Consider the following 17,868-nt stretch of genomic DNA (forward strand, 5'->3'; position numbering starts at 1 on the left):
GTAAAGGCGAGAAAGGTGAGGGTAGGTTAAAATTTGAAATTTGGTTGTACATCTAAGTTTTGAAGCAAAGATTTGCCAAATCTCAACACCAAACAAAAACACATCACCCCAAAGCTTATTCAAAGCTAATAATCACAAACATATGTAAAAAAAACGTAAGACGGTTCACCCCATGCTAGAATAAAGCATTGTCTTCAATGCAAAAGAAAGGGAGAAACAAACTTACATCAAAATATTTTTTGAACTTTCTCATTTTCCACCTTTTCATTATCTCACTATTTTTTCAATTTTTGCCAAATCATTTCAATGTGCTTTTCTTTTTTCTTCTTTTTTCATTTTTCATCGCACTTTATTGTCCTCGCCTCTTTTAACTATGGACGGCTTTTTCAACATTTGCATTTGCTTTTTATTAACACAATATTTACAACACATGCTTGCTTTAATTATAAGAACCAAACAATCCATTATCTTCCATCAAAACTCAAACATAAGAGACCAAATGCTTCACAAAAACCAATGTTGGAAACAAAAATTAAACAAAAGGCTCGGGATCTAAAGATGTTGCTTGAAAAGAAGGGTATACGGCTAAAATGGTTAGCAATTAGGAAAATGAAAACCGAAAATAGAGATAAGAAAACTATCTTAGAAAAGGAAAAATTACCACCTCGAAAAGATGCCTTTGTCCTTCCTAAATGGCTCGGTCGTAATCTCGGAAGATGAAAGTCAAATTGTAGATAAAGCATACAATAGTCAAGGATCCAAACGCCGCACATATAGAATATGGAGAAGGCTAGAAAAACATGAAACCTCACAAGGTTATGGAAAAATTCACTATAATCTTCAAATTCAACAAAGGGATGCAATTGTAAATTTTCAAAAATAATAGAATCCGGCTTCAAGGTCCCAAGAGTTCTAAATCGTGCAAACCATTTGTCCTTAGTAAGAGTGATAGCCTAAAGTGCAAGTCCCCGGCAAAGGCGCCATTTTTACGTAGGGAAAATGTAGGTCGTTTTCTACCCTCCCCTAGAGCATATGGTAAGTCAAGGGTCGAACCCAAAAGAATGAATAGGCACAAACTATAGCCTAGGTCAAGCTACTTCGAAGATTGTAGTTATAAATGGTTGGTAGCTAAGGTAACAAAAAGCTAGATAAATTGAGAAATTCAATATGCTAAACAATATAGGTTCCACATGTAAGCTCAATGATTATGCTAATTGATGGATGACTCAATCGATTCAAACATTGAAAAGAACAAACGGTAGTTGCAACTAATGGAATCCAAAAGCTATCTCCTATTAGCTAAGATAGGGTTCACTATGAATGGATAACAAGGAAAATCACAATCAAATTCAATCAATTAAAGTTATTCTCAAATCAAGGGTTCATGTCATTGAAATTTGCATTGCAATCTTGATTAATCTTATAGTTTGATCACTCCTAGTCTAGTTAATAACATGCACAACTATGTCAACCAATTTAATTGCAACAATTCAATCAATCAAGTATCATCAACTAGCAAAAATCATCAATCAAGCATGCTTCCCATTCTCCCTGGCAACTAATCAACCCACTAATCATTGTGGAATTGAAAAAAAATACAAATTGAATCACAAACATTATCATTTCAAGTTTAATCAAGAAGAAAATCAATCATTCAACAATTTCTCAACCAAAGATCAAAAATCAAATAAAACATTCTAGAATTAAAGGAAATTGAAATAAAAGTAAATTCAAAGGAAAGAAATCTCATAAAATTTCATTGATTTGAAGAGGAAATCCAAGATCAAGTTGAAATCAAAGATCAGATTGAAGTACAATCAAGTAACTTAAGCTTTTCTCTGTACTTTCTCTCTCTATTTATGAAAAATAAGTCTCAAGTACAAATACAGTCGGCTCCCTAAAAAAAGAAAAGTCAAAAGCTATATATAAGAAATCGAGCAAAGGGAGGCAGAGCCCCTCGTGCGCACGTACCAAGTCTTCCACGCGAGCGCACAACAGGGTTTGCTTGCACGCACAAAGAGGTCTTTGCGCGTGCACCCTACTATGGTGCTCGTGGCTGGCCTCCCTTGCTATCTCGATCAAACTTCGCGCTCTCGAGCATCCCTGTCATCGGTGCACTTGAGGCGATGCCCATGAGGAGGGTAGTTTTTATTCTCCAAGCACTTGTACACTCCGGACCTAATCATTGCTTCCTTGGTGCTTGTGCTTGCGGAGCTAGCTTTGTTTGCTTGAATTGCATGCTTGGATTCCTGAACTTAGCTCCATCAACTTCCTTGAATGCGCTCGAGCTTCCTCCTTGGTAATTAAACCCCGGGAAACTTGACACACCTACAAAACAAGTCAAAGAAACAAAGAAGCGAGAGAAATAACTAAGAAATGAATAAAATAATAGGAAAATCATCAAAAGCACACGTTTCTCTAAACTTACACACAAACATGCAAAACATGCATTATCATGTGAAAATACAACATAAAAGCCTAAAAACGATCATAGAACTACGAAGAAAACCTAGCCTAAGAGTGCCATAAATGACACTCATCATTTGGATATTGATTAATCCCAATATTGCAAGAAAAGATAGACAATGCAATCAAAAGACCTCAATAAGCTATCTCCTAGAGGTCTAACTAGCGCCAACTAAGAAAGACTCTGCTAGGAACGCCACAAATGAAGCTCAATCATAAATGTGAGCTACAAATCAATGGTTAGTAATAATGTAGGCACACAATGCAATCTATTATGACAATTAAAGTTAGCTACTCTTTAACTAATCACACACATGCACAAAATCAATCAACAAATTTAATCACAATGCTAAATCAATCAAAAACTCCCAATTAGCTATGATCCATCACCCAAACATGCTTCACCACATCTCTAGAGAGTAAACTACTCACAATCCATGGAAAAAATCAAAATCAAAACTAAGCTAATCAACAAATTCATCATCATCATTTCAATCAAACAAATTCAATCAAGTAATCAACAAACTTGAACAATCAACAAAAAAACGAAATCAAAAGCTAAAGATTGCATTAAAGTAAAAGAAATCCTTACAAACTTTGGTGGAATTAAAGGAAAATGTGCTTATAATCATCAATCATCAACCATGAATTTCTGTCTCTAAAAATCTAACCTAATTCTCTAATGAATTCCCTCAAAACTTCTCTCTAAACTACTACAATCTACTTCTCTTTCTAAAAGTGAATTCTACTTCTAAAGATGAATTCTCCCTCTAAAAATAGAAGAAAAGTCTGTATATAGTAAAACTAACAAAGAGAAGTTAGTTAGATCGTGCAAAACAGACCCGTACAGGCGCGACCTTCTTAAAGAGGATGCGCGGCCACACAAAAGAGGGTAAGGAACAGGGGAAGCAACAAGCACGTACGCGCTAAGGCCACGCTCGCCCGCGCCACTAGGCCGCGCGCTCGCGCCATTGCCACGCGCGCCCGCACCTAGGAACATGGCATCTTCTTCCCCTTCAACTCGACGCTCCTCGTGCGCTCCAATTAATGTGCTTGATGAACACGGAGCATGACAGAACCTAAAACAAATTGACGGTGAGTTCAACATCAGAATCTCTGCCCCCACGGCTTAAATGCACGGCCTACGGTTACTTAGAACTTGCGTATCTCCATACTTGGGTTTCAAATGGAAGATACTAGGCATCCTAGTCAATGCAAGACTCGGGAAGAAACCTCGGTTTGGACAACGATCTTAACTTGAAAATGAAAGAAAACAACTAAATAAAAGGGAAAAAGATAAAATAAACCAAGAAATGCATGAAAATGGAAAATCGACTAAGGAAAGTGCAAACTAAAGAAATAAAGAGCTAAACTAAGGAAAAAGGAATGAAAAAAAGCTATAAAAGCAATAAAAAATCACCTTAAAAAAGAACAAATGAGTATCATAAATGACACTCTTTAGTTTTGCGCACGCATGCGTGGGTCTGCACACACACAGCAGGGGCAGCCCTCACTCTCGTTTTTTATTAATTTTAAACTTACTCATTCGAATTCATTTTTTCAATCCTTCACACAAATTACAAAGATTAATTTTAAACTTACTCATTCGAATTTTTAGATTTTTGAACCAAGATTTTCGAGTTTTATTTGTGAAATTCGAATTTTGGTTTTTCGAATTTCTTCTTGGTGCTAGAATTTGGGTGTTTTAATTGGCTTATTACCTTTATTTCTTCCATTTTCAAGGGTTTTAATGCTTTATTGAGGTATGATTTCTTAATTCTTATTCATCTTTATCACCATTTTGAAGCTTGAAACACTTGGTTAGGCTTTAATGGTAGAACTCCATTGTTAGTTCTTTTTGCTAGTATTTTTTGTTATCTGATGATATTTGATGTTACTTTGAAGCTTTTTCATGTTGAAATTGTTTAATTTTCTAGAACTCTTGACACCGCTATTGTTGGTTATCTTTTTTTCTCATGTGTATTGTTCACAGTAGCATTATTTCTTTGTATATTCACTATCAATATTGGTCAATTTTGCTTATGATGTTCATGAATTTTTGCTTCTATGATTAACTTTTTCCATAGAAATTTGTATTGGTTGCTTCATAGTTCTGATTGAATATTTCTTTGTTGCTACTATACTAGCCATGGCATTAGTTCTTTATGATAATTCTTAATCATCTATTTTGGGGTCATTTTTGTGCTTCAATTTCTTAGGCTATTCATTGCGATACTTTGGTGATTGTCTTATTTCTTATGCACTTGTGTGTGTTTATCCCCAATTCATTATGAATCTCTTATGCTTGCCCTTATTCCCTGTAGATGGTTCCTTTGTACTGCAAGAGAAGGGCCCAACACAACCCCATCACGGCATGTTGTTCCTCCTCTTCCCGAGGTGGTTGAAACCTGTGGTATTGATTTTGCAAAGGAGCTATATTGGGAGAGGTTTGTTCAATTGACAAAGAGGAAGCTCAAATTGACAAGGATGTTTGGCTTCTTGTAAAGAATTTGGGGCTTTTAGAATTTTTGGATCTCAATGCGCCCACTTATGCCCGGTTGACTTTTGAATTTCTCTCTTCTCTCGAGGTGATAAGAGTCAATAATGGTGATTCTTCAAGGACTTTATCATTCAAACTATTCAATAATGATCATCGTATCTTGGAGTCTCAATTTGGTGCTTGCTTTAGATTTCCTACCTCCGTGGACGAAGATCATCTTGTGTACCCGGCTCATGGTAATATGAATGATGACCATGAATACAACGAGCTAAAATGGTGGCGATGCTTCTCCATTAAAGGAAAGTATGAGCCTCAAACTTCCAAAGCCGCATCCATTATTCAGCCAGCCATGCAATATTTCAATCGCATCCTCACCTATGCTCTAAGGATTCAATAGGTGCTATCTCACGAGAAGAGTTATGTTGGTTATGGATGGCCGACCATGATCGAGAAGAACTTGAGATGGGTTAACTTCACGCAACATTTGATAAATCGATTCCTTGATATTAGGGATGGTGTTTCACTTTCAGGTAGCATCCAACTTAGGGGCATGGTATCTGTTCTTACCCTTTGCCCCGATGACTCTTACAAAACCTTTCTTAGTGAGCTTCCGTCTATTAGTGATCCTCGTGAGCAGACCTCTTTGCACTACCTTAATATCTATGCCCTTATAATCAAAAGTTTCTTGAGCGCACCAAAAGGCTGAGCCTTTTCATTTGAAAATTTTCTCGTGTTCGGGATTGGTTTGTGATTCAAAGTAAAGAGGCCACCAATCGAAAGACAAAGAACAACACTCTTACTTGGAAAGTCTCGGAATGTAAGATTGATCTTACCCTTCGGCGGAAGATGACTCATTTTGATGAGTGTAATTTATGGAACTCATTTGATGAGTATTTAGCTTTTTTTATATTATTTACATAGCTTTCTTTCTTAATACATGCTTAGTTTTATGCATTTTCTCTTTATTTCCCTTTTCTCTCTTAGTTTGTGTTTTTATGGTATTTCTTGTGTTTTCTCCTTTATTTCTTTTCTTTTTGTGGTTGTAGGTATTAAACAAGGTTTGAGACTTTATTTTGGTGGTTTTCTATGATAGAAGATTCTTTAGAAGTAAGCTCATAGCATTGGGAAAGCTCAAGATGTAAGAAAGTGGATGCTCAAAGTTCTAGTTCTTGTCCTCTCAAGCCGTGCTCCCATGAAGAGGTGGTGTCCAACACACCGTGGAGGCCCACAGAAACTGCCACTATCATCATGCATCATCCAGAGCTCAAGGGCTCATTATTGAGCGCGTAAAACGGCTAGAAAGTCGGAAGAAAAACAAAAAATTGCGAGCGCGCATGCCATACGCGCTTGTGCGCAGCCCCCGTGCACGGGAGCTCCCCCTTGCCCGCGCGTGCGCTCCTCCCTATTTTCTGGCTTTGCTCGATTCCTTTTCCGCAGCTCTTATAAATGCCTTTCTTAACCCGATTTTTGTAAGAAGTTCTAGATATAATTTTGATCATAATTTTAGCTGAGTTGAGAGCTTCTCTCTCTCTAGTTTTAGGGTTAGTTTTAGGAGTAGATTTAGAGAGATAAAGTGAGAGATTTCCTTGGGGATTTGAGAGATTGAAGATCCAAGGTGTTAATTGTATTGAAGATCTCAAGAATAAATCAATGAGGATTTCTAACTCTATCTCATTTAATTGTTTTGTTTAATTTCATGTTTATTTTGTTGAGTAGTTTTTTTAGCTAGGAATTAGGTGAAACTTGTATGATTGATTGATTGTGGTTAATTTGGGAATTGCGTTAATTGATTGTTGAGATTAAAGTGATTAATGTAAGTTTTTGCATGTGTGTAATTCAATTAGGCATTGAGAATTATGCTAGATTGTATTGTAATTGCTAATGACACGGCCAATTGATTTAGGAATTGCAATTATCGATTGGTTTGAATTGTGTTTCTCTTAGTTTGTTATTCGTAGAGACATCTAGCTTAATGATTAGGAGATAGCTCTTTGATTCCAATTGATAGCTCTTATCATTAGTCTTCACAACCTTTGATTGGCATGTTCTTCTCAATTTGTTGCAATTGTCATGATTACTTGTTGATCCCCATTCCTAGTGTTTTATTTATTTGTTTGGTTGTTTGTTTTTTAGTTGTTAGTGTTATTTCTCCACCTTCAACTTTGACCTAGCTTAGGCTCATAATTGAGAGCTCTTGAACATAACCATTCCTTTGGTTTTACCCTTGACTTACCTCTATACTTGTATTTAGGTTTGTTAAGTGTTTTTTAATTTAGTTTAACTTAGAGAGAATTAGTCAACGACCTAGTCTTTCCCGTCATTAAAATGGTGCCATTGTCGGGGAACGGTGTCTATGTTTGAGTGTTTTTTATTGCTTGTGTCTAGGTCTTTGTATATACTTTTCTTTTATTTGATTTTTTTATTTTTTTATTTTGTTTTTTTGTAAAAAAAAAGAAGAAAAAAATGGCATGTCTCTCGTTTCCTCAATATAACAATGAGCATTTTTGTGAATATTCCAATAGACTTGAGGGATTTTTGGACTATAATTGTAGTAGTCTTTGAGAGGCTTGCGAGGTTTGTTATTTTGGTTTGAATGAGCAAACAAGGAATGTAGTTGAAAGCATGCATAGTGGTGAATTTAGAGCATTGTCAATTGATGATGCTTGGGAAATCTATGTTTTGTTTTCTTGGAATGTTTATAATAGGGGTAATCATGTTTCTAATATTAATGTGCAATGTTTTGATACTTCTTATGTTATCATGAATTCCCATGAATTGTCAAATGATCCCATGAGTGAACAAATGATTTCAACTCTATTTCCTCTTTTATTCATGATGATGACGTGGATGCTCAAGTTGATGCTCAAGTTGATTATGCCTTCTTGTGATGTGCTCAAGTTGGTGCTCAAGTTGATGCTCAAGTTGATGCTCAAGTGGATGCTCAAGTTGATGATAATGGTGTGTTTCAGTTTTCTCCTTTAATTACCATGCCTTCTTGTGATGTGCTTTGTTCCCTTAATGATAAATCTCATATACTTGATTATGCCTCTACTCCCCAACGTGATGTATATGCTCATGATCTTAATGTTGATTCTTCCAATCTTGGTTGTGATCCTTCTTCTTCTTTTGTTGAACTTCAACCTTCTACACCTTTTGAATCTCTTGTTGATATTTTTAAAACTCAAATTAGGCATATTGAGCTTAGTAATGAGCTTAGGCCTAGTAAGGAGTCGATTCTTCATTATATGAGAAGTCAATTAGAGATGATGAAAAAGAGTGAGAAGTATTTTTAAGGAGGAAAGAAGGAGAGGTGGAGATCTAGAAAGCCAAGTATCATCTTTGATGATTGTTTGTGAAAATTCTAAATCCAATGTGTGTGATGAGGATGATGATGATGATTATGAGCAACCAAGAGAGGGTGAGGATCTCATTGGTGAGCATTTAAGTGATGGTGAAGGAGTTCTGAGTGAAGATAGTGCTGATTTTGAAAACCCCAACCCTTCTTCCCATCTTGATGAGTCTCTTGTGCATGATTGTGATTCTACTATCCATGAGCATTTGAACTCATTTGAGGTTATATCAAATAACTTCTTTGAGAGTCAAAAGAAAACCTATAGCCTTTAGAATGAGTTTATTGAGGATTTTTCATGGGAGATGGATGAGTTTGAAATGAATTTGCATCCATTCATGCATGTCTTGGGGACTTTAGGCTTTAAGGAAGTTGAGGGACTTATTGTTCATTGTTGTGATTGAGGAGATTATGTTGTTCCTCTTGGAAGTTGGATATTTAAGGGACATGGATATCATGAGTGTTTTTCTTTAGAGGTAACTATTATTGATTTTCATGCTCTTATTGATGATTTGAGGCATGGTGATGAGGAAGAGTTCATTTGTGAGACCATTACCCAATTCCTTTTTCTCATGTCCCTTTTTCAAGAAAGTTTAACCATATCCCCTACACTCCTATATCCTTCCCTTCTTTTGTCAATAAGCCAATTAGGGACCCCCTTGTCTATGATGATTTACATGTCCCTTATTCGTCTTCTATTGAGGAAAAGGGTGATTATGCCACCCAAAAATATTTTGAGGAGAGTTTGCCTTATTTTTTCTTCTTCTTCTTTTTCTTATTTGGTTGAATTTGCATTTGATTTTTTTTTCTTGGCATCTCTCTCCTCATGGGTGTGCAATAAGCTTGTTGCACATCCTCTTCCCGTCATTTGCCTACCTTCTTTCTTATGAAATCTGTAGTAGTGCATTTGACAAGCTCTTGCGCTCGTTGCAATATTATTTTCTAAAGCGGTCAAGCTTGGACCTTAAGCAAGCCTTTCTCGGGAAGTAACACGTGTTTTAATGCTTTTATTTTCTTTTCTTTTTAGAATAGATTTTTGTCTCATGGAAATATTTGTGTGCCTTTTGCTAGGTACATGACTTGATATACTTTGGTGCATTGGTTTGAATAAAGATTCAAGGAAGTATGAATCCACATTTGTTAGCATATGAAAGGGGAGATTCAATTCTAGAGTAAAGTAGTTTTGAAAGGTTTAATTGGATCATTTGTGGGTGGTTACACTCACCTTAATCCGGTAAAATCTTTCCTTGCCCCTCCTCTTATTGTTAGTGACTTGTCGGACATATGTTGGTATTGTTGGTTTGATTTTTTTCTTTTCCCCTCCCATGGATTCTTTGATTTATGTTTGAGCATGATTGTCTCATTCAAGCTTAGGGGAGGGTATTCTATCATGTTTGGTGGGATGTTGATTCATATATGCCATGCACATTTGTAGATGCATTTCCATGTTCTTTTATTTTGAAAAATTCCAAAAAGATATTCGTTTCTATCAAGGCAAATTTGCATCGTGTTTATTTTGTTCTTGCTTTGGACATAATACTTTTGGACTTGTATAGTTGAATGTTTCTCTTCTTAAATGGTATCAATGAACACGGTTTGAGAGTATGTTTTGTTGATTCTAGGATACAGTATGCTAAGCTAGTGTCATTAGAACTTTTGGGACCTTAAAGCCAGATTCACTAGTGGAAAAATTCCTATGTGTAACACCCTATTTTAAACGGACAAAGATATGCCAGTTACAATAAACCCATTCGTAACGGGCAAAATAAAAGCTCGTTACATTAAAGCTGCGTGAAGGGTATGTATTCGTAACGTTACAAATATTATATTATTCGTAACGTTACAAATATTATATTATTCGTAACGGGGAGCGTTTTGCCCGATACAAAAATAGCAATATTTGTAACAGGCAAACTTGCCCGATACAAATACAGTATAGTATAGAATAAATAAAAAAAAACCCTAACCCCTTACTCCCTTAGCCGTATAACTTCTATTTTCTCCCTCTCTCCTCAATCAACTCATTCTCTCTCTTCGCATTCTTGCAATGGAAATCGAGCTATTTTGTGTCGAAACAAGCTAGATCGTTGTCTAGGAAGGGATGTTGCTCCTCAAACTCCCAAGGTATTCGATATTTTCTTCTGATTTTAAGTTTTTTTAATTTATTTTTGGTGTTTTTTTCGCTAGATCTGGAGCATATATCTTGTTGTTTTTTTTCATCTAATTTCCCCCAAATTGATTTCTCAATTAGAGTTCCCTCACTTTCTGCTGAACTGCGTCCTCATTAGCCTTTGAATTTTAATTTGTTTCATTATTCTGGGTTTCTAATTTTTCTCCAATTGACAGTTTTTCATCGGGGTAAAACTCTAATTTTTGATAGAGTATATAGGGGCTTGTGGACATGAATTTTATTTTCAACTTGAGCTGCTTTCTTCCGTAAATCTGTCTAGGCTTCAAGGATGAGCTGATCAGGCCAGCCTCAAGATCTCAAGAAGTCTGTATTTTCCCCCTTTTTGTTGTTATTGTTTGAATTTCTATTTGATAATCAATTTATCTTTTGATTTTTCTACAAATTTGTCACTAATTTTATTTATCTCTGTTTTTTTTTTTTTTTTGGTGTTTCACAGGTACATGGACAAGAAGCTCCAAAGTAAGTTTTCACCATGATAATTCTGGTTCAATTTTAATTTATTTTTTTATTCTTTGTTTTTGATTTAATTGTGGGAGAAATTTGTGGGTATTGCTATTAGTGTGTGTTGATTTTTTGTTATGAATTTGTTGTAGCACCATAGTAGGATTGTATTAGAAGATTTGATGGATTAAAAAGCAAATTTTTTTGCAAAATTTTAGGTTCTTAAATTTGGGTGAATAATGATTAAGTTACATGTGGTGATAACCTGGATATTGATGCCAGTTAAGATATTTGTACAAGTGGAAAATTTGTGTTTTGGTTATATGAAATGGTTATTGGACTTTTATGGAGTAAAAATAAGAATTTTAAGTTGATATGATGAGTTAAGAGAGAAAATTGTTAGTGCAGCTATAAATTGCCTTACAAAGAGATACCCATAAAAACGGACCTTATTTGCCAGAAAATTCAGTAGAAAGCATAAAGGTTCGTTGCTAGATGGATATTTTGATTTGATTTGATTTTTTGGGTATAAATTATGAAGGCCATTGATAACCTTTTACAAGTCACACTAAACACTCAGCATGTAGGTATTGACCATTAAAAGGGATTTAAAAAAAAAAACCCTGTGCATGTAGGTTGCTGCAGTTGGTTAACCAGACACCATATTATAATACCATGAGCTCATGTGACTGGATTATGCAAGAATTTCTAAGGGACAGAACAACGGTTCAACAGTTGGTTGAGTTATTTGACCCTGTAGTTCTTGCAGTTGATGGTATTGCAGGGGAGCGTGTGTCAATGAGGGTAAGGTGCTGTAAACTGATTAGTGTTTTACAAATTATTCCTAGTATCACTTCTAAAATTCTAAGTTCTAACGGTAAGGTGCTGTTACTATCTTACTTCGTATGAAATTGACATGGTGGTTGTGTGTTTATTGGTTGGGTTGAGCTTGCTGCACTTCATGAAATTTTAAAAGACATCATACTCCCAGAAGCAACATTGCTTGAATAGTTGAATCTATTGGTTTTTAAAAACAGACCTTTCAGAATAATTAATGGAACTTTTGCAGTGTCTATCTCAAGTGCTTTCTAATAAAGGTGTAAGATACTTTGACATAAATAAATATGCTGTTAAAGAAAATAGAACTATATACTGGGAGTGGAAATATATTCTGAGACTGCAATTTATGTAAGAAGGTAGGACCCTACTTTTAGTATGATGGTCTAGTATTGATGCAGTATTACTTGGTGATGAATTTAGAGCATGTTTGGTATGGGCTTTTTATAGGGTTAGTAACGGAATCGGGTTACCGTTTCCGTTAGAAGATGTTTGGTTAAAGAGTTAAGTAATAGAAACCGTTTCCTTCCTCTAACCCATTCCATTACTTTGTTTCCACTGTAAAACTTGGGGAAACAAATCCCGTTTCTTTCCTCTATCTATTCTCTCTCCTCTCATACAACAGATCTCCCCACAATCCTCAACTTTGATCGATCGAAGCCACAAATTTGCTGATGAATTCTAAATTTCGTACTTCAAATTTCCAGAAATCAACAATCTCAAGGTTTGATCTCTCACTTTTTTGTTGAAGAACCCTAGTTTTTGAGTTGTGTTGAATTTATAAAAATTTTGTCTTATTGATAACGTTTTGATTTTTCTACTGTATATTGAAAGATTGCTATTTAATTTGATTTGCGATCTATATTTTTTCTTTGTGTTGGTTGCTATTTTCGATTTATGGTGTTAATTAATTTCTAGGGTTTTCTGTCCTAATTTTTCAGTTTTATTTAAGTTTTATTTTTCTCAATTGAATCTCCTGTTTTTTGCTTCATGACATTATTGCTAACATGATATCAATTTCGATTTTATGAAATAATACTTACTGATGTTTTGTAATGCAAATTTCGATTTTATGCTATTATAATTTGCTATTATTATTTGGCTTCTTTTCCCCCAAATTTCGATTTTATGCTTAATAGTAATACTTACTGATGTTTTGATCTGCAAATCAGCTTTGTTTAGCAAATGTCAATGGTAAATAATCAGCTTTGTTTAGCGAAAATCAATGTTTTGAGGCAGATTGTTAATGTTGTTTGATTGCTATTGCTTTGCTGGTTTTTAAGGCATATTGGGTCTCTAATTTTTGTTACTTGATTGCTATTGTTTTGCTTATGGACAAATCGACAACCCGAAAGTGCCGATACTATTCCCCTGCTGTTGCCCCTCCCCCCGTCTGCTATTTCCCTACTGCTTCCCCCTCCCCCCCCCCCCCCCCCCCCTTCTGCTATTCCCCCCCGATGCTGCCCCTCCCCCCTGCTGCTATGGTTTGGTGGTTTATGCATAATTTAAGTTCAATTATGTTGGCATCTAGGCTACCAAAAACAGACCACTAACTACCAATTCTATTTGGCATCTAGGCTAGAATATGTTATTTGGCATCTACCACTAATTTAATGCTTTGTTTATGAAATGATTATCCTGCTCTTGTTTAAGTTTCCAAAACTACTTTACACATAATTAATCATACACACGCTCACACATATTTAGAATTTTTTTTTTTTCAAAAATGGAGAAGAAATGATAATGTCTCTATGTTAAATGTTTGATTAGTGATTTTTGGAAGCTTATGATTGCTGTGTTGCTAAAGTCCTGTCCTGCATCAGTTCATTTACAAAAGTTATATGGGTGCTTTGGTAATGGATATAGACCTAAGATGCTGTGACAAGTGTTAAGAATATATAAATGAGCAAAATTTAGATGCGGTTCTAATAAGATATTTGCATGAGTTGAGTAGCGATCCGAAGTGGAAGTGTGAGAATGGGTTTAAAAATGGTTACATGAATAAGTTGGAAGAGATGATCAATGGTGTACTTCCTAATTGCGGCTTGAGAGCGGTTCCCCACATTGAGTCAAGGATCAAGCATTGGTCGGAGAAATATAATGCATTGGCGGAAATGTTATCCACCTCCGAGAAGAAGATTCTACAAGTAGATAAGTCGGTGTTCGACGGATGGGTAAAGGTATGAACTGTAATTTTTGTTCTGTTCTGATGCTGCTCCCCTCCTTTATGCTGCCCCCTCCCTTATGCTGCTATCACCTTGCTGCTTCCCCCTTCCCTTCTGCTATTCCCCTGTTGCTGCCCCTCCTGCTACACTATCTCTTTGTTTGACATGTATTACAAAGTTCAGACACATTTTGGACTGTGTAAGTGCAACTGAGACTTGAACAAATTGTACATATATACCACTTTGAAATCTGATAATTACCAAGCTATGGTCAGTATATTTTTTGTGGGGATTGAATACTTCTGTGTTCTGATTCTTACTTAAACCCCCCTCTCTTTCTGCTGTTGTGACTCGGTGACATGTATTATTCAATATCTCTTTGTTTCACATGATTTGGATTAGTTAGACTTGCTGCCGAGTCATGGGATTTATCCAAATTGGTAATTTCAGATTAGTTAGACTACTAGTGAATGTAGTACCTTTTATGCTGTAACAAGACTACTAGTGAATGTATCACACAAAATATAATGAAACAAAGTAGTTTACTAGTTTATGTGAATGTATCATGCATGATGTATTATGTTTTTTTGTAAAAATAAAAAATGCTTAGTTATGTGAATGTATCATGCATGATGTATTAATTTTCTTCTGCGTTTGTGATTTTATATAAAGAACAAATCTTATTCTTTACATGTTTTAACTTGTTGTATTTTACATGTTATGACTTGTTGCAGACTCATAAGAAAGCTAAGGGATTGTTTGGAGTTCCTTTCGTTCATTATGACACTCTAGCAGAAATTTATGCAAAAGACAAAGCTACCGGAGATGCAAGTGAGTCGTTTGTTAATGCTATAGAAGATATGGATCAAGAGATTCATAAGCAACCATTGGATGTCGAGAGTGATGAAGAAGATGATGTGAATTCTACTCATTCGGACACTTATTCTTCTACAAGTCAATCCGGAAAACATCCCATGAAGATAGAGGATGATCATTCAACTCCTTCGAAAGTGGCAAAAGTGAAGGCTTCTACGATTCATTCTTCCGCAAGTGATTCCACTACTCAATCTAGAAAACGTTCTACAAAGGCGAAGGAGGCTAAGGTAAAGGGAAAGAACAAGGTAGATTTGAAGAGTTTTTGTAGGAATGATGATGATGATTTGGTGGCCTCCCTCCATGATGTTTCTAACAATTTTGGGAAGATATTTGAAAATATCAATGTTAATCTTGGGACTATGGCTAGTGCATGGTCTAAAGCGGAAGAAAGAGAGCAAATGATGGATGAAAAAGTGAACAAGGTTTTGGATGAGGTGATGAAGTTAGATGGAATTTCTCCATCCGAAGCTTTAGAGGTTGCTACAATTCTCATGGCGGAAGAACATAAGCTTCGCATCTTCTATCAAGCTCCAACTAATATGAAGAAACAATATGCAATTGATCTTCTTAAGAAGAAGTAGAAAGTTTTGTCCTAAGTTGTTATTGGAGTTAATGGTTTTTAAATGCTTTAATTTTTTTTTTATTATTTATTATTTATTTTTTATTTTTTGAGAATACTAGAATTTCAACGCTTTTGTAATCAAAAACTTATGTGACTTTGCCTATATATCTAGCATATGATATATTATGGTAATCGGTTCAAATATATATATTATGGTAATTAGTGTTGCTCTACATTGTATAATGTATATCAAAAGTTAGTCAAGACATAAAAAATTAGAAGGAAAACTATTTGTTTCCAAGTTATCTATGCCAAACAAGAGGAAAGGGATTAGTTATAATTGTTTAGGTTTCCTTAGTAATACCAAACAACTAGTAAGGGTAACACTATATATTACCCTTTCCCCTCCTAAATTGTTTCCATTCCCTTACATTTACTAATTTGATACCAAACACCCCCTTAGTGTATTCATGGTGTAGGAAGTTGCTTGTTATTCGCAGGCTTTATGATAATTGGTGTATTCATGGTGCAGGAAGTTGCTAGTTTGGACAAGAAATTATTAATCAAGAGCATGTGGATCATGTAGCCTTGGAGGTGTCTATCAATTCAGAAAGCTCTCCTTGTGGCATCTATTTGACAAATTCTGATCCGGAGCACAATGTCCTTAGAGAAAATATTAGTCCAAGTGACCTTAAAAGCCTCAACAATTATCCTTTCCACAACAAGTTGTAGGGCTCATAATCTTTATATTTATTTCGTTTAGAAAGTTTTAAAGAGTTTTGATCTATCCATTTGTCACTTGCAAGTTATATATAACATACATACATCCAAAGGTCAGTCAATCTTCAACCTTTCTAATCATATAATATTCCAAGAACAAACTTTATTAAGGTGTATTATTTTTTATTATTATTATGAAAATATCTTCATTATTTCCGGAAATAAAGTGACGTTTTGTGCTAATAACTATATTTTATATTATAAAGTCATTAAGAATTTTCTATAACAACAGAATATATGGTAGGTGTGAGTAATGTCATTGACTTCAATTGTATATGTTAAAATTTACTTAGTCTCCACAATTTGGGAAAACTTTAGAGTACAAATAATTACATGAATTTTATTATAAATAATATAAGAATTATCACATGTACAAGCAATTATGTGTTATGATTAGCTGTTTAATTACTTTAGGTTGTGTTTGGGAAGATAGATTTCATTTCAAATGCATCATTTGAATTATTGAATTTGAGTATTTCAAATGACATGGTTTACCTTGTCATTTGAAATCCTTACCTTCATGGGTTATTACTTGGTAGTTGTATAATTTGGGCAAATTCCTCATTTGAAATTGTTGGACATCCAAACACTATAATTGTCCCAATTCCGGAATTTCAAATGAAATTCTAGAATCCAAACATACCATTAAGTAATTTCAAATGTAATCATATTTGAGTTAATTGTTTGCATTGAGTTATTGCCTCCAACTTAACTTGTTAAAACTGTTGACTTTGAAAATGCCTAGACTTAAATTTATACTTTCAGTGGTTCTAATTTTGACTGTTACTGCACCTCAAGAACTGGATTCTCTAAAATTTTCAGAAGTTAGAGATGCTCTAGATGATAGATGCTAGTCCATTGTAAATATCATTTTAGTCATGTGATACCAATATGCCAATTTTAAAAAAAAATCCGAAGACTCTCAAACACTCATAATTTACGCAGAGGCTTTAAAACAATGTGGGATACATTTATTTACTTATTTGAATTCATTCTTTTGTATGATGCAGAAACTGAAGGTTTGAAGTCCAGAAATGAATCATTTGTGTTCACTGATACAGAAATTGATATGTTCTGGGATGAGATAGAAAAAGAAGAGGCCAGCAAGTTGCAAACAAAAGTTTCAGATATCACAATCTCAGTGAACGAGTATGAGGCTGTAAATGTTCATAAATGCCAGCCTGCTATTGGAGCTGACAGTGATCCTTGGTGAACAAAATCTTCAGAAAGTTAACGAGAGAGAAGAAAGGGGTGACAATGCTCTTGATTGCTGCTGTTACTACTGGCCTGTTGCTGTTTGTGCTTATAATGTATTTCCTTACTAAATTTTGTAATCAATAGCGTTTTGGACTTCTCAATAGGAGAGTTTATAATTAGCAAACAAAATTAGATTTGGTGTATATGTTATGTTTGATAATATGTTTGTGGCATGAAATATTTGGGTTTGTTATAAATTATTATAATAATATGGGTGGTAAATGGAAAGAAGAATGGGGGTATTTGTAACTAGCACCTAAAATGCTAGTTACAAATGCCCCTAACTTTTTGTCTTATTTGGAGATTATTCGTAACGGGCATTGTAATTGCCAGTTACGAATAACTACTTATTCGTAACGGGCACTTACAATGTGCGTTACGAAAAAGTACTTATTCGTAACGGGCACTTACAATGTCCGTTACGAATAAGTACTTATTCGTAAT

General features: G+C 35.0%; 1 protein-coding gene and 1 long non-coding RNA gene across 3 annotated transcripts; both read left to right on the top strand.

The window, feature by feature from the left end:
• The first annotated feature begins 10,307 nt into the window (after positions 1–10,307).
• LOC145632083 (uncharacterized) lies at positions 10,308–17,657 on the top strand. Of its 2 annotated transcripts, XR_014112476.1 has the most exons (6): positions 10,308–10,439; positions 10,662–10,809; positions 10,943–10,965; positions 11,583–11,751; positions 15,920–16,072; positions 17,178–17,657. It is a non-coding gene; the product is annotated as an uncharacterized LOC145632083 (long non-coding RNA). The 2 variants fall into 2 exon arrangements; XR_014112475.1 differs by lacking the exon at positions 10,308–10,439 and having other exon boundaries at positions 10,537–10,809.
• On the top strand, positions 12,729–15,579 carry LOC145632082 (uncharacterized). Its single transcript, XM_081684358.1, has 2 exons — positions 12,729–13,964; positions 14,684–15,579. The coding sequence occupies exons 1-2, from the start codon at positions 13,782–13,784 to the stop codon at positions 15,404–15,406; spliced, it is 906 nt and encodes a 301-aa protein (XP_081540484.1). The 5' UTR covers positions 12,729–13,781; the 3' UTR covers positions 15,407–15,579.
• Positions 17,658–17,868: the final 211 nt, after the last annotated feature.

Source organism: Chenopodium album, chromosome 5 (assembly GCF_948465745.1).
Source record: "Chenopodium album chromosome 5, dcCheAlbu1.1, whole genome shotgun sequence".
Lineage (NCBI taxonomy): Eukaryota > Viridiplantae > Streptophyta > Magnoliopsida > Caryophyllales > Amaranthaceae > Chenopodium > Chenopodium album.

Coding starts and splice junctions, on each gene's coding strand:
- LOC145632082 (XM_081684358.1), top strand. CDS start 13,782: ATGAATAAGTTGGAAGAGATGATCAATGGTGTACTTCCTAATTGCGGC. Junction 13,965..14,683: donor TGTTCGACGGATGGGTAAAG/GTATGAACTGTA, acceptor GACTTGTTGCAG/ACTCATAAGAAAGCTAAGGG.